This window comes from Bison bison, unplaced genomic scaffold (genome assembly GCF_000754665.1).
Source record: "Bison bison bison isolate TAMUID 2011002044 unplaced genomic scaffold, Bison_UMD1.0 scf7180017864320, whole genome shotgun sequence".
NCBI lineage: Eukaryota > Metazoa > Chordata > Mammalia > Artiodactyla > Bovidae > Bison > Bison bison.
The window spans coordinates 1,022,478-1,037,037 of record NW_011494892.1 but is presented as its reverse complement, the minus strand read 5'-3'; the positions used below and the strand labels follow the sequence as shown (position 1 = coordinate 1,037,037).

General features: G+C 37.3%; 1 protein-coding gene across 1 annotated transcript in view; it reads left to right on the top strand.

The window, feature by feature from the left end:
* Positions 1–709: 709 nt before the first annotated feature.
* LGSN (lengsin, lens protein with glutamine synthetase domain) overlaps positions 710–14,560 on the top strand; it is a 67,776-nt gene continuing 53,925 nt past the window's right edge. The window contains exon 1 of the mRNA XM_010852990.1: positions 710–767. Coding sequence (XP_010851292.1) covers positions 738–767 — 30 coding nt within the window. The 5' untranslated portion in view covers positions 710–737. The remainder of the gene's footprint in view (positions 768–14,560) is intronic.

The window sequence follows — 14,560 nt, the reverse complement described above, 5'->3', positions numbered from 1 at the left end:
TGAAGTTGAAGTGGAAGGCAGCAACCTCCCTTTGAAAAAGTATCTCCTATTTTCTCTGACTGATTCTGGGACCATGTAAGGCAGCTTGTAGATGATTCTGTGTACATGGTACACAGTTAGAATGACCAGGGTTCCTCAGAGACTGGTATTTGGAGAATTGAAAAGGCTAAAGAAAGATGACAATAGTTATACAAAAAGACACTAGAGTTAATTTAGAGACCAGAAGTGATTCTAGAAAATAAAATATAAATGGAAATTACAACTGAGTAGATGTTGGATATTAGTGAAAATCTGGGTCTGTCACATGTATATTTTCCAACAGTGCTTTAGTCTGTGGACTTTGATAGCATAGTTGTCTAAAAAATATTTCATTGTCTCAGTCTAACAATAGATTTTATTCCAGAATACAATTGTTATATAGAAAAACTTCAGTATGTTGGAGAAAATGTTGATCAGCATAGTTTTAAGCTTTGTACGTCCTTTGTTTGCAGAGAGTCAAGCATAAATGCGGATTTGTGATTAGACCTTTCGAGTGCATTTCTGGTGTCCTGTGCCTTGGGCATGACACATCAAAGTCTGGTGTTTATCTTTTGTTAACTGCCAGATTCCTCTGGAAAAAGCCTCCACGCAATACATCATCTGCAATGTTTGTTTTGGGTATACATATAAATACATGTTGAATGCATTTGTTACGGATATTGTGGTTTCCAAAGCCAGCTTAAGTAAAACAGTGTGAGATGAATGATGAAGGGGACCTTCTGAAGGAGGTATGAAATTAATAATCAAAATATTATCTACCTAAATATCAACAGCAAAGCTTTTTATCATTCTATGTAAACTATTTGAGTGCCAGAATGAATCAGGACAACATGGTTATACTTGCTTTATGTCTGCATTGGGGAAGTTTGTGAGGAAACTCTCTATGACACATTGAGTATAAAAATGTAATAAAAACTAAATTCTGAATTTGCATTAGGAAAGTGTATTTGATTTGATTAATAATTTAAAATAACTTCATTTGAAGCATAAGTATATTAAAATTTTTAAGCCTATTTTGGTTGTTATTGAGAGCCAAATCTGTTTTTCTCAAAGTTTTTATTTCATTCAAACAAAAAATGCTTTGAGCTTAAGTGATTAAAGGTGAGAAGTCATTTTCAAATTATATTTTAGTGATAATTACTCATCTGCTCTAGAATATCTTAAGCAATTCATTTGCCAACATGTAGCATTTCTCATTATTCCTTAACATATCTGTACCCAACTTCAGCTTCTGTTATTCTCACAGATCATTATGAATGTAGACAGGGAGGCATGCTGTAGTCAAGACTTGTAGTATGTGAGTTTTCATTAAAGTTAAGAAAATACCATGTGTGAGGCACAATGGTAGGCCAATGTACTGTGTTTGAAATAGTGGAAAATAGAGAGTAGACTCCTCAATCTAGTGGGGAAGACAGCTAAAAATGTAAGGAAGAATGGGGTCATTGCTGTGTATGATGAGTATAAGCAGCTGGAGATGAGTTATTTCCACAGTAAAACCAGGTTACACTTTGTGAAGAAGGGACCCACTGAGCAGTGGCTGTGATTTATCAAGTAGCATCCTGTTATTGTCAGTGGGATCAAACAATAGAAATATTTGAGTAATAGAACAAATTAATCTGAAATTAAACTTGTAGCTGCAAGTGATGACTTAGAGGAAGAAAATAATTAGTATGCACATTGTTAGCTTTCTGGAATTTTGATTTCTAACTATTTACTTTTATCCTGGATTAGCTTTTACTACACTGAGACTGTGGCAGAACTGTGTTTTCTCCCCCACTTTCCACGATTTTAGTTAAGAATTTCAGATGACCCAGTTTTTTTTTTTAAATCTATAAGTCAGGCTCTCCCCAAGATGAGTGTGGACCAAATGTTGATAGTTCACTCTTAGGAAAACAGAAAAACCAACAATATGTTTTTACAGTACACAGTTTTTACAACAAAAGATATGCTATTTTTTGGGTTAAAATTCCTTGCCAACTGGGATGGAACATTATATTTAATAGATGTAGGAAAAAAAAGTGAGTCTTGGTGTCCCTTGACCTAATTTTTCACTGAATGACCTCCTCTGTGCTCTCCTGCATAGAGTTATATTCTCAGGAAGAGAAAAAATACGGAAGGAGCAAGGAAGATGGTGTGTGACATCCCTTACCAGTTAACTGATGCCTTGAAATGGACAATGATTGTGTTCCATACCAGATACTCTGGTAACGTGAGCAGCAACAGCATGAGGTTAACTGCAAAAACTAAAGGCTCAATAGATTCAGGAGAGCAGATTGTGTGCATAAAGAAAATGCCCAGAATGGTCATGTCCCCAACCTGAACAAATTCATTGTCAGAGTCTTCAGTAAAAATGAACTGTTATTAACCTTAGATATGGTATGATATTCTCTAAAGAATATTTTACTGACATTCCCTATTCCAAACAATGTCACGGAGTCATGTGTTCAGCCAAATTCTTATCAATGAAAAGATATTAGATCAAAAACACATTCTTATTCCTCAAAATAGACCCTATGGGTGTATGAAACTGTGAAATTGAGTAAAATAGCAGCACATCTACTTATCAAAATTAAAATCTATTTATCAAAAACCTTGAGTGTGGTACTGAGTTGGGTGATATGCCAAGTGAGTTGGGTAAGATCTATTATCTGCCCTGTAGATGCTTTATGACTCAATACAGAAAACATCCACATAAGTTGACACAAAAGGCTGATGCTTCCACATTATAATGTGGAAGAGAAATGAATGCCAGATGGGGTGAGACAAGAGGCTCCTCATCTTCTGCAGCCTCTGTGTGTGTTGGCAGTAAGCGTGGCACAGGGGAAGCTGTGGCTGGTGGAGGCCACTGTGCTCAATGCTAGAGACTTACCTTCCACAACTTCCCCTACTTTTCCTGCTTTATCATATTGTCTGTGCAACTTTATAAAGACTTCTTAATTCTGTTTTTATATCTGAAAAGTGCTCTCTCTTTTAGGATTCAAAGATTTGTTTTCAGATTTCAAGGTTTTTAGTTTATTTTATACTTATTTTTATTTGCTCAAATTTATCTTCTTCCAGTTCATTAAGTGCCTCTATCAATGTTAAAAAATTAGGTTTGTGTTTCACAAGCAGTGATTAAGGGTACATTCCCTAAAGTCAAAATGTCTGTGTTTTAATCTCGATTCTACTGCTAATTACCCATGTCATGTGGAGTAAATTATTGGACTTCTTTGTGTTTCATTTGGACATTAATAATACCATATGGAAGAGATTTTGTGGTGGGATTAAATGCCTTAATACATGTAAAGTGCTTTGCATAGTGCTTACAATACAGTGAGCACAAAACAAAAGTTGTTTATCATACATAATTATATTGCAGACTGAATAATAGTAACTCCTAAGTTTTCATTTTTACAGGCTTGAAGAGTTTTACACTTTTTCTTTACATGACAGAACTTCATTTGCTTTTCTATGTGATAATGATAACAATTGTATGTGATACACATTTATATAAATAAACACACATCTGTTTACTTCTAGCCCATTAACTCTTTCCTAAGGTACAGTGATGAGAACTATATTTAGAATTCTAGATATAGGTACATTATATTTTTAAAAAGATAGAATGCTTTCTCCTGTCATATTTAAAATATTTTTGATATTTGACCTACAGTTCTATAATGTTCTTGGATCTTATTTGAACAGTTTTCTAAGAATCTATTATCATAAATATACATTATATTATATAATATGCTCAATGCACATTTAAAATTTTTTCAAGTCTTTTCTGCTTTTTAAGCAAATTCGTTGCTTTCCTGCCCATCCACACCTTCAAAAATTGTTTTGATCCTATCTACACAGATAAATATGCTTAGATGCAAAACCTTAAGTTTCCTAAAGATTTCTTTTTTTGGTTCACTTATGGAAAAGCTAAATAAAATTGGTATACTAGCATCAAGCCTGGGGAAATGACTGAATTTTTTTCAGCCTCCTTTGTTATTTAGATTCCTGTTATGAAACTAACATGGTTTTAGACCTTTGGAGAAGGAAATGGCAATCCACTCCAGCATTCTTGCCTGGGAAATCCCAAGGATAGAGGAGCCTGATGGGTTACAGTCCATGGGGTTGCAAGAGTTGGACACAACTTAGTGACTAAACCCTCACCATGCCTTAATAAGATCATTTTTTCCCTTCTCTAAACCTATTGACTAAGTGTGCTTTTCTTTTTTAGAATTTTCTGTTGCAGATTTTTCTTTGCTCCCAAAGTTGCAACTTGCTTTGGGCTTGATGCTGATGTTGCATAATTGCCATCTTGCTGGGAATTGAAGCAAGATTCAGAACTCTTCATATGAGGAACAGCCATATCATTTACATTGTGAAAATTGCTTCACACAGAGGTTTTTTTATAGATAGTTTCTCTATAATCCTTAGGTGGATGTGGATATATATTATATTCCAACTAATGTGCCAACTAGGATCTATGATCAGCTAACTCAGTTCAGTCACTCAGTTGTGTCTGACTCTTTGTGACCCCATGGACTGCAGCACACCAGGCTTCCCTGTCCATCATCAACTCCTGGAATTACACAAACTCGTCCATCAAGTTGGTGATGCCATCCAAACATCTCATCCTCTGTCGTCCCCTTCTCCTCCTGCCTTCAATTTTTCCCAGCATCAGGGTTTTTCCCAATGAGTCAGTTCTTCACATACAGTGGCCAAAGTTTTGGAGTTTCAGCTTCAACATCAGTCCTTCCAATGAATATTCAGGACTGATTTCCTTTAGGATAGACTGGTTGGATCTTCTTGCAGTCCAAGGGACTCTCAAGAATTTTCTCCAACACCACAGTTCAAAAGTATCAATTCTTTGGCACTCAGCTTTCCTTATAGTCCAACTCTAACATCCATACATGACTGCTGGGAAAACCATAGCTTTGACTAGATGGACCTTTGTCGGCAAAGTAATATCTCTGCTTTTTAATATGCTGTCTAGGTTGGCCATAACTTTTCTTCCAAGGAGCAAGCATGTTTTAATTTCATGGCTGCAGTCACCATCTGCAGTGATTTGGAAACTCAAGAAAATAAATTTTCTCACTGTTTCCCCATCTATTTCCCATGAAATGATGGAACCAGATGCCATGACCTAGTTTTCTGAATGTTAAACTTTAAGCCAACTTTTTCACTCCCCTTTTTCACTTTCATCAAGAGGCTCTTTAGTTCTTCTTCACTTTCTACCATAAGGGTGGTGTCATCTGCATATTGGAGGTTATTGATATTTCTCCCAGTGATCTTGATTCCAACTTGTGCTTCATCCAGCCCAGCATTTTGCATGATGTACTCTCCATATAAGTTTAAAAAGCAGGGTGACAATATACAGCCTTGACATACTCCTTTCCCAATTTGGAATCAATATGTATGACCTACATACAGATTTCTCAGGAGGCAGGTCAGGTGGTCTGCTATTCCTATCTCTTGAAAAATTTTCCACAGTTTGTTGTGATCCACACAAAGGCTTTGGCATAGTCAATAAAGCAGAAGTAGATATTTTTCTGGAACTCTCTTGCTTTTTTGATGATCAAGTTTGGCAACTTGATCTCTGGTTCCTCGGCCTTTTCTACATTCAGTTTGAACATCTGAAAGTTCACGTTTCATGTACTGCTGGAGCCTGGCTTGGAGAATTTTGAGCATTACTTTGCTAGCCTGTGAGATGAATGCAACTGTACGGTAGTTTGAACATTCTTTGGCATTGCCTTTCTTTGGGGTGCAATGAAAACTGACCTTTTGCAGTCCACTGCTGAGTTTTCTAAATTTGCTGGCATTTGAGTGCAGCATTTCACATCATCTTTTAGGATGGAATTCCATCACTCAACTGGAATTCCATCACTGTCACTAGTTTTGTTTGTAGTGATTCTTTGTAAGGCCCACCTGATTTCACATTCCAGGCAGGTGAGTGATCACACCATCGTGGTTGTCTGGGTCATGAAGTTCTTTTGTACAGTTCTTCTGTGTATTCCTGCCACCTCTTCTTAATATCTTCTGCTTCTGTTAGGTGCTTTATTGTGCCCATATTTGCATGAAATATTCCCTTGGTATCTTTAATTTTCTATAGAGTTCTCTAGTCTTTCCCATTCTATTGTTTTCCTGTATTTCTTTCCACTGATCACTGAGGAAGGCTTTCTTATCTCTCCTTGCTATTCTTTGGAGCTCTGCATTCAAATGGGTATATCTTTCCTTTTCCCCTTTGCCTTTCAGTTCTCTTCTTTTTCCAGCTGCTTGTAAGGCCTCATCAGACAACCATTTTGCCTTTTGCATTTCTTTTTCTTGATGACATTCTTGATCACTGCCTATTGTGCAATGTCATGAACCTCTGCCCATAGTTCTTCAGGCACTCTACCAGATCGAATCCCTTGAATCTATTTGTCACCTCCACTGTTGTAAGGGATTTGATTTAGGTCGTACCTGAATGGTGTAGTGGTTTTCCCTACTTTCTTCAATTTAAGTTTGAATTTGGCATTAAGGGGTTCATGATCTGAGCCACAGTCAGTTCCTGGTCTTGTTTTTGCTGACTGTGTTAGAGCTTCTCAATCCTTGGCTGCAAAGAATATAATCAATTTGATTTAGGTATTGACCATCTGGTGATGTCCATGTGTAGAGTCTTCTCTTGCATTGTTGGAAGAGGATGTTTGTTATGACCAGTGCATATCTATGTTATCTTATTGCAAAAGTGTTCAGAATCTATGGTAGCAGAACTGAAAACAATCTGGGTCATCCCTAACACCATAATCTCTTCGCAAATGAGCTTGAGGATAAGATATACGACACTTTTCTAAAGAGCCCATCCTCTTTTACCCCCTTATATTAAGCAAAATTCTAACTCTCTGTAACTTCCAAAAAATGTATCTGTATTTTCCATGTATGCTTAGTTTCACTTCAAAGGACTGAAATGCCACTTAGGTTGGAATGTGAAGTTCTTTAAAAAGACTCAAATTTTTAGTTGCTTTTTTATAAAGCTACTCAGTACTTAGTATTCTTAAGGACAACATTTTTAGTTTTCACTATTTTTTTCCTGTAAAGTTTGCAAGTAAAATGAAGAAATGAAAGAATGGTTTCAAACAGCATATTGAATTCTACTGCTTTCCATGTGTGAAAACAGATAAATTATTGAATCTTTCAAAGACTCAGCTGCCTCAATAGAAAGATGGTCCCAATGATATGTTTCATTCATGTAACACATGTTTACAGCTTTTTATTATGTATTATGTTTATATTCCATGGAACAATAAGCAATTTATTTATCCTAGAGCTTCTAGACCTAGGACTGACTGATTCTAGGTGTTCATTATTTAAGATGCATGGTGTTAATTAGTATTGACACATTGAATCTAGAAACAATTATTAAAGAACTTATATTACAAAATGAGCCATTGTAATAAGTATTCACAGTAATACTAAACTATTTTTAAATTTTTTATTTTATTTTAATTGGAAGAGAATTACAATGTTTTGATGATTTCTGCCATCCTTCAACATGAATCAGCCATGTGCATACATATGTCTCCTCCCTCTTGAACCTCCATCCCACCTTCCACCCCATCCAACCCCTTAAGGTTGTCACAGAGCACAGGCTTAAGGTTCCCTGAATCATACAGGAAATTCCCAATAGCTATCTATTTTATATATGGTAATGTATATGTTTCAATGCTTTTCTCTCAAATCATCCCACCGTCTCTTTCCCCTACTGTGTCCAAAAGTCTGTTCTTTATGTCAGTGTCTCCTTTGCTGCCCTGCAAATAGGATCGTAAGTTTCATCTTTCTAGATTCCAAATATATATGCAGTAATACATGATATTGTTTGTCTCTTTCTAACTTACTTCACTCTGTATAATAGGTTCTAATTTCATCCACCTCAGTAGAATTGACTCAAATGCATCCCTTTTAATAGCTGTGTAATATATGTACAACATCTTCTTTATGCATTCTTCTGTCACTGGACATCTAGGCTGCTTCTATATCCTAACTACTGTAAATAGTGCTGCAATGAACATTGGGTGTACATGTATTTTTTTTTCAATTATGGTTACCTCAGTGTATATGCTGAGTATTGAGATTGTTGAGTCATATGGTAGTCATGGGGCTTCCAGGTGGCACTAGTGGTAAAGAATCCACCTGCCAATGCAGGAGATGCAAGAGATGCAGATTTGATTCTCGAGTTGGGAAGATCCTCTGGAGTAAGAAATAGCAACCCACTCCATTATTCTTGTCTGGAAAATCCCATGGAAATAGGAGCCTGGCAGTCTACAGTCCATGGGGTCGCAGAGTTGAGCATGACTAAGCGCGCGTGCACACACACACACACACACACAGTAGTCTTATTCCTAGTTTCCTAAAGCAATAACCAAGCTGTTCTCCATACTGGCTGTATCAATTCATATTCCCACCAACAGGGCAAGAGGGTTCCCTTTGCTCTACACTCTTTCCAGCATTAATTGTTTGCAGCTTTTTTTAAATGATGGCCATTCTGACTGGCCACCTGATGCAAAGAACTGACTCATTGAAAAAGAACCTGATGCTGGAAAAGATTGAAAGCAGGAGAAGGGGATGACAGAGGATCAGATGGTTGGATGGCATCACTGACTCGCTGCAGATGAGTTTGAGCAAGCTCCAGAAGTTGGTGTTGGACAGGGAAGCCTGGCGTGCTGCAGTCCATAGGGTCACAAAGAGCTGGACACGGCTGAGCAACTGAACTGAATTCTGACTAGTGTGAGGTGATAACTTGTAGCTTTGATTTGCATTTCTCTAATAATGAACAATGTTGAGTATCTTTTCATGTGTTTAATAGCCATCTGTATGTCTTCTTTGGAGAAATGTCTGCTTTGGTTTTCTCTCAACTTTTTTATTGTGTTGTTTGTTCTGGAATTGAGCTGCATGAGCTGCTTATATAATTTGGAGATTAATCCTTTGTCAGTTGTTTCATTTGCTATTATATTCCCCATTCTGAGGATTGTCTTTTTATCTTGTTTATAGTTTCTTTCATGTGCAAAATCTTTCAAGTTTAATTAGGTCCCATTTGTTTATTTTTTGTTTTTATTTCCATTACTTTGGGAGGTGGATGATAGAGGATCTTGCTGTGATTTATATCAAAGAGTACTCTGCCTATGTTTTCCTTTAAGAGTTTTACAGTTTTTGGTCATACATTTAAGCCTTTAGTTCATTTTGAGTTTATTTCTGTATATGGTGTTAGGAAGTATTCTAATTTCATTCTTTTACATGTAGCTACCCACTTTCCCCAGTACTGCTTATTGAAGAGACTGTCTTTAATCCATTGTATATTTTGGCCTCCTTTGTGAAAGAGAATGTACCCATAGGTGCGTGGATTTATCTCCCAGCCTTCTGTCTTGTTCCATTGATCTATATTTCTGGTTTTGTTGCCAGTACCATGCTGTCTTCATGAATGTAGCTTTGTAGTATAGTCTAAAATCAGGAAGGTTTATTCCTCCAGCTGTATATTCTTTCTAAAGTTTGCATTGGCTATAAAATGTCTTTTTGCTTTCATACAAATTGTGAAATTATTTGTTTTAGTTCTATGAAAAATACCATAGTAGTTTGACAGGGATTTCATTGAATCTTTAGATAGCTTTGGGTAATAGTCATTTTCACAATACTGATTCTTCCAGTCCAAGAAGGTATACCTCTCCATCAGTTTGTATAATCTTTGATTCATCAGTGTCTTATAGTTTTCTGCATATAGATCTTTTGTCTCTTTAGGTATATTTAGATATATAAAAATTTATAATATTTTATTCTTTTTGTTGCATTGGTGAATGGGATTGTTTCCTTAATTTTTACTTATTATTTTTCATTATTAGTATATAAGAATGCAAGAGATTTCTGTGCATTAATTTTATATCCTATAGCTTTACTGTATTCATTGATTACCTTTAGTAACTTTCTGGTGGCATCTTTAGTGTTTTCATGTCATCTGAAAACAGTGAAAGTTTTACTTCTTATTTATTTTTCTTCTCTGATTGCTGTGTCTAGGACTTCCAAAACTACACTGAATAATAGTGGTGAGAGTGGGTACCCGTGTCTTCTTCCAGATCTTAGCATAAATATTTTCCATTTTTCAACTTTGAGAATAATGTTTGCTGTGGGTTTGTTGTATATGGCCTTTATCATGTAGAGGTATATTCCTTTTATGCTTACTTTCTGGAGAATTTTTTTTTAATCATCAATGGATGTTGTGTTTTGTCAAAAGCTTTCTCTGCATGTATTGAGATGATCATATGGTTTTATATTTCTATTTGTCAATATGATGTATCACATTGATTGATTTGCATATATTGAAGAATCCTTGCATCCCTGGGATAAAGTCTACTTGATCATGATGTATGATCTTTTTAAAGAGTTGTTGGATTTTGTTTGTTAGAATTCTGTTGAGGATTTTTGCATCTATGCTCATCAGTGATATTGACCTTATTATTATTTCTTTGTGGCATCTTTGTCTAGTTTGGCTATTAGGGTGGTGGTGGCCTTGTAGAATGACCTTGGGAGTCTTATTTCCTCTGCAATTTTCTGGAAGAGTTTAATCAGGATAGGTGTTAATTCTTCCTAAACATTTGGTAGAATTCACCTGTGAAGTCATCTGGCCTGGGCTTTTGTTTGAGAATTTTTTAATTACAGTTTTGATTTCTTTGCTTGTGATTTGTCTGTTCAAGTTTTTTATTTCTTCCTGGTTTAATTTTGGAAGGCTATACTTTTCTAAGAATTTGTCCATTTCTTCGAGATTGTCCATTTTATTGGCATATAGTTGCTTGTACTTGTCTGTTATGATCCTTTGTATTGCTATGTTATCTGTTATAATTTCTCCCTTTTCAATTTCTAGCTTTATTGATTTGAGTTTTCTCCCTTTTTTCTTGATGAGTCTGGCTAACGAATTGTCAAATTTGTTTATCTTCTCAAAGAACCAGTGTCTAGTTTTATTGACCTTTGCTATTTTCTCCTTCTTTTCTTTTTTATTTATTTCTGTGCTGATCTTTATTGTTTCTTTCCTTCTACAGACTTTGTGTTTTTTTGTTCTTTTTCTAGTTCCTCTAAGTGTAACATTAGGCTGTTTATTTGTTGTTTCTCTTGTTTCTTGAGGTAGGCTTATATCACTATAAACTTTCCTCTTAGCACTGTTTTTACTGAATCTCATAGGTTTTGAGTTATTGCATTTTTGTCATTTGCTTCCCTGAATATTTTTATTTCCTTTTTTATTTCTTCAGTAATCTGTTGGTTCTTCAGAAGCATATTGTTTCACATCTATGTCTTTGTGTTTTTTATAGTTCATTTCCTGTAGTTCATTTCCAATTTAATCTACCTTGCTGTGGTCAGAAAAGATGCCTGAAATGATTTCAGTTTTTAAAAATTTACCAAGGCTTGATCTGTGACCTAAGATGTGATCTATCCTGCAGAATGTTCCATATGCACTTGAGAAATCTATTTAGAAGATAAACAGATGTGAAATCTATTGTTTTTGGATAAAATGCCATGTAGGTGTCAATTAGGTAAAATTGGTCCAATGTATCATTAAAAGCTTTTTTATTAATTTTCTGTCTGGGTGATCTGTACATTGGTGTCAGTGAGATATTGAAGTCCCCCACTATTACTGTGTTACTGTTGATTTCCCCTTTAATAGTTGTTAACATTTGCCTTATTTATGTTGGGTGCATCTATATTTATAATTGTTAAATCTTCTTCCTGGATCACTCCCTTGATCATTATGTAATGTCCTTCCTTGTCTCTTGTAATGGTCTTTAAAGTCTATTTTGCCTGATATGAGTATTACTATTCCTGCTTTCTTTTTATTTCCATTTGCACGGAATCTTTTTCCAGCTCCTAAAGGAATATCCACTACTGAATCAATAACTCCTATAAGTACACATAGGGATATATAAAACATGAATTTTTACAATCTATCTGGGTGATCACTAAGCTTTTCTTACTACATGGTATGTATGTATGTATAATCAGGGTCCATCAGAAAAGCAGAATCAAAGGGAGGTTTTATATATATATATATTTTTTTTTTATATATATATATATGTATGTATTTGTGTGTATACATATACATATGTATGTATTTGTGTGTGTGTGTGTATCTATACATGTATTAGAAGATTTATTATGGAAATTAGTTTAAGCCATTATGGGTGCTGGTATGTCCATGATCTGTTGTCTTCAAGCTGGAGAACCAGGAAAGTCACTGGCATAATTAAGCCTGAGTTCCAAGACCTTAGACTGGGGGCCACAGGTCTATGTCCAGGAGTCTGAAAGCCTGAGAACCTGTACAAGAGAATAAAATGTGGACATCCAAGCTCAAGAAAAGAAAGAGAATTCACATTCATTATACACTTTTGTTCTACTAGGGCTCTTCAACAGGTTGGATATTGGCCACACTGGGGAGGGTAGATCTTCTTTATTCAGTCTAGTGATTCAGATGCTATTGTATTCTGGAAAACCCTGTCTTAGTCCATTCAGACTGTATTGGTCTTAGTTTTGTATCCATTCAGCCAATCTATATCTTTTGCTTGGAGTATTTAGTCTATTTGCATTTAAGGTAATTATTGATATATATAATCTTATTGCCATTTCATTTACTGCTCTGGCTTTTTTTTTTATGTAGACCTTTTCCTTCTTTTGCGTTTTCCTTTCTAGAGAAGTTCCTTTAGCGTTTGTTGTAAAACTGGTATGATGATGCTGGATTCTCTTAATATTTGCTTGTCTGTGAATGTTTTCATTTCCCCTGACTAGTCAGTTTGCCTACTCAGAAAGTACTCCAAGATTTTTTCAAAGGTCTCTGGACCTCTTGTGGACTGTGTGGGGTCAGCTCAGTCTCAGATCTTGCCTTGATTCAGCTTGTACTTGCTCTCAAAGTCTACAACTGCCCCTACATTCCACAATCTCAGGCTAATTGTGGGGATTTAATCCACTTCTCTGCAACTGTAAGGGCAGTTTTCCCCTTTTTCCTTTACTCGCAGAGTTCCTGGTGTTCCAATTGGGCCCACTTCTGCTATATGTTCCTTTCCAGAGCATGTTCTCTGCCCAGACATGAGGGGGTTTAAGTAGCCTCTTCTTAGGGCCCAATTGCTCAGTTGTAAGTGGAGAGAGGGAGGGGTACAGTAGACACAGTCGGGCTGTGTTGGGGTTGTCTGCCATGGCTGGTACCTGAGGGAGGTTGCCACAATCTGAGGCAGGTCTCGCACTTCCCCAGAACAGTTGGTCCTGGGTTATAACAACCTTGGTAGAGCCAAGTCACTTAGGCTCCCAGGAAGACGTGGGCAGTGACCTGCAGCCACTCATAGTTTGGTGGTAGCTGCAATCCCTGGGGCCAAAACAGTAGCAGCCTCCCACCTTCCACCTTTGGCACTCAAGCCTACTTTTCTACCTCTGGAGCTGCAGACCACAGCTGGCTCACCCTCCTTCTTTGGCATCCGCTAAAGTGGAGTCCTTTGTTCTGCTAGCGGGTGGAGTTAGAGTGCAGAGTTAGAGCCTTCCCATGGGAATGGTTTTTTCCTTCTCTTGAGCTCAGGCTTTTCTCTGGTCTGCCTCCACTGTGTCACACTAGCTCCCTCACAGTATCTTCATGGCAATCAACCCCAGTCCTTTTCCTGAAGTCTGACCCCTGAAACCCAAGTCTCTGTACCCATCCCCCACTCTAAAGCAACTGTGAGTGTGTGAGCCGCTTCTCAGCTGGGAAGTGCCATTCAGCAAAATTTCTGTGGTGAATTCTCTTTGTTTTGCCTTCTGAGTACCCACTGTTTTACTGCTCTCTGAGGTTCTGCTGCCCTTCCAAGACTCCCCCTTGTGAGAGGGCTTCTGAGTGTGTGGAAACTTTTCCTCCTTCATGACTCCCTTCCTGGGGAGCAGGTCCCCATCCCCAAATACTTTGTCTTGTCTTTTAATTTCATGGCTGCAAGCATCATCTGCAGTGATTTTGGAGCCCAAAAAAATAAAGTCTGGCACTGTTTCCAATGCTTCCCCATCTATTTCCCATGAAGTGATGGGACCGGATGCCATGATCTTAGTTTTCTGAATGTTGAGCTTTCAGCCAACTTTTTCACTCTCCTCTTTCACTTTTATCAAGAGGCTTTTTAGTTCCTCTTCACTTTCTGCCATAAGGGTGGTGTCATCTGCATATCTGAGGTTATTGATATTTCTCCCAGCAATCTTGATTCCAGCTTGTACTTCTTCCAGCCCAGTATTTCTCATGATGTACTCTGCATATAAGTTAAATAAGCATGAGCTGCTCGGACCTGGGAAGAGCACAAAACTCAGGCCCAACTGAGTCTGTGCCTCTGAGGACTACCCGAGTGCCTGAACCTGAGCGGCTTGGACCTGGGAGGTACACGCAACCCAGGGCCAGCCTCGGATTGTTCCTGGCGGAACAACCTAGAGCCCGAGCAGTGTGGGCAGGGAGGCTACACGCGCCGTGAGCGGGGGCAGACCCAGTGTGGCTGAGGCACTGCGAGCGCACGCCAGTGTTATTTGTTTGCAGCATCCCTCC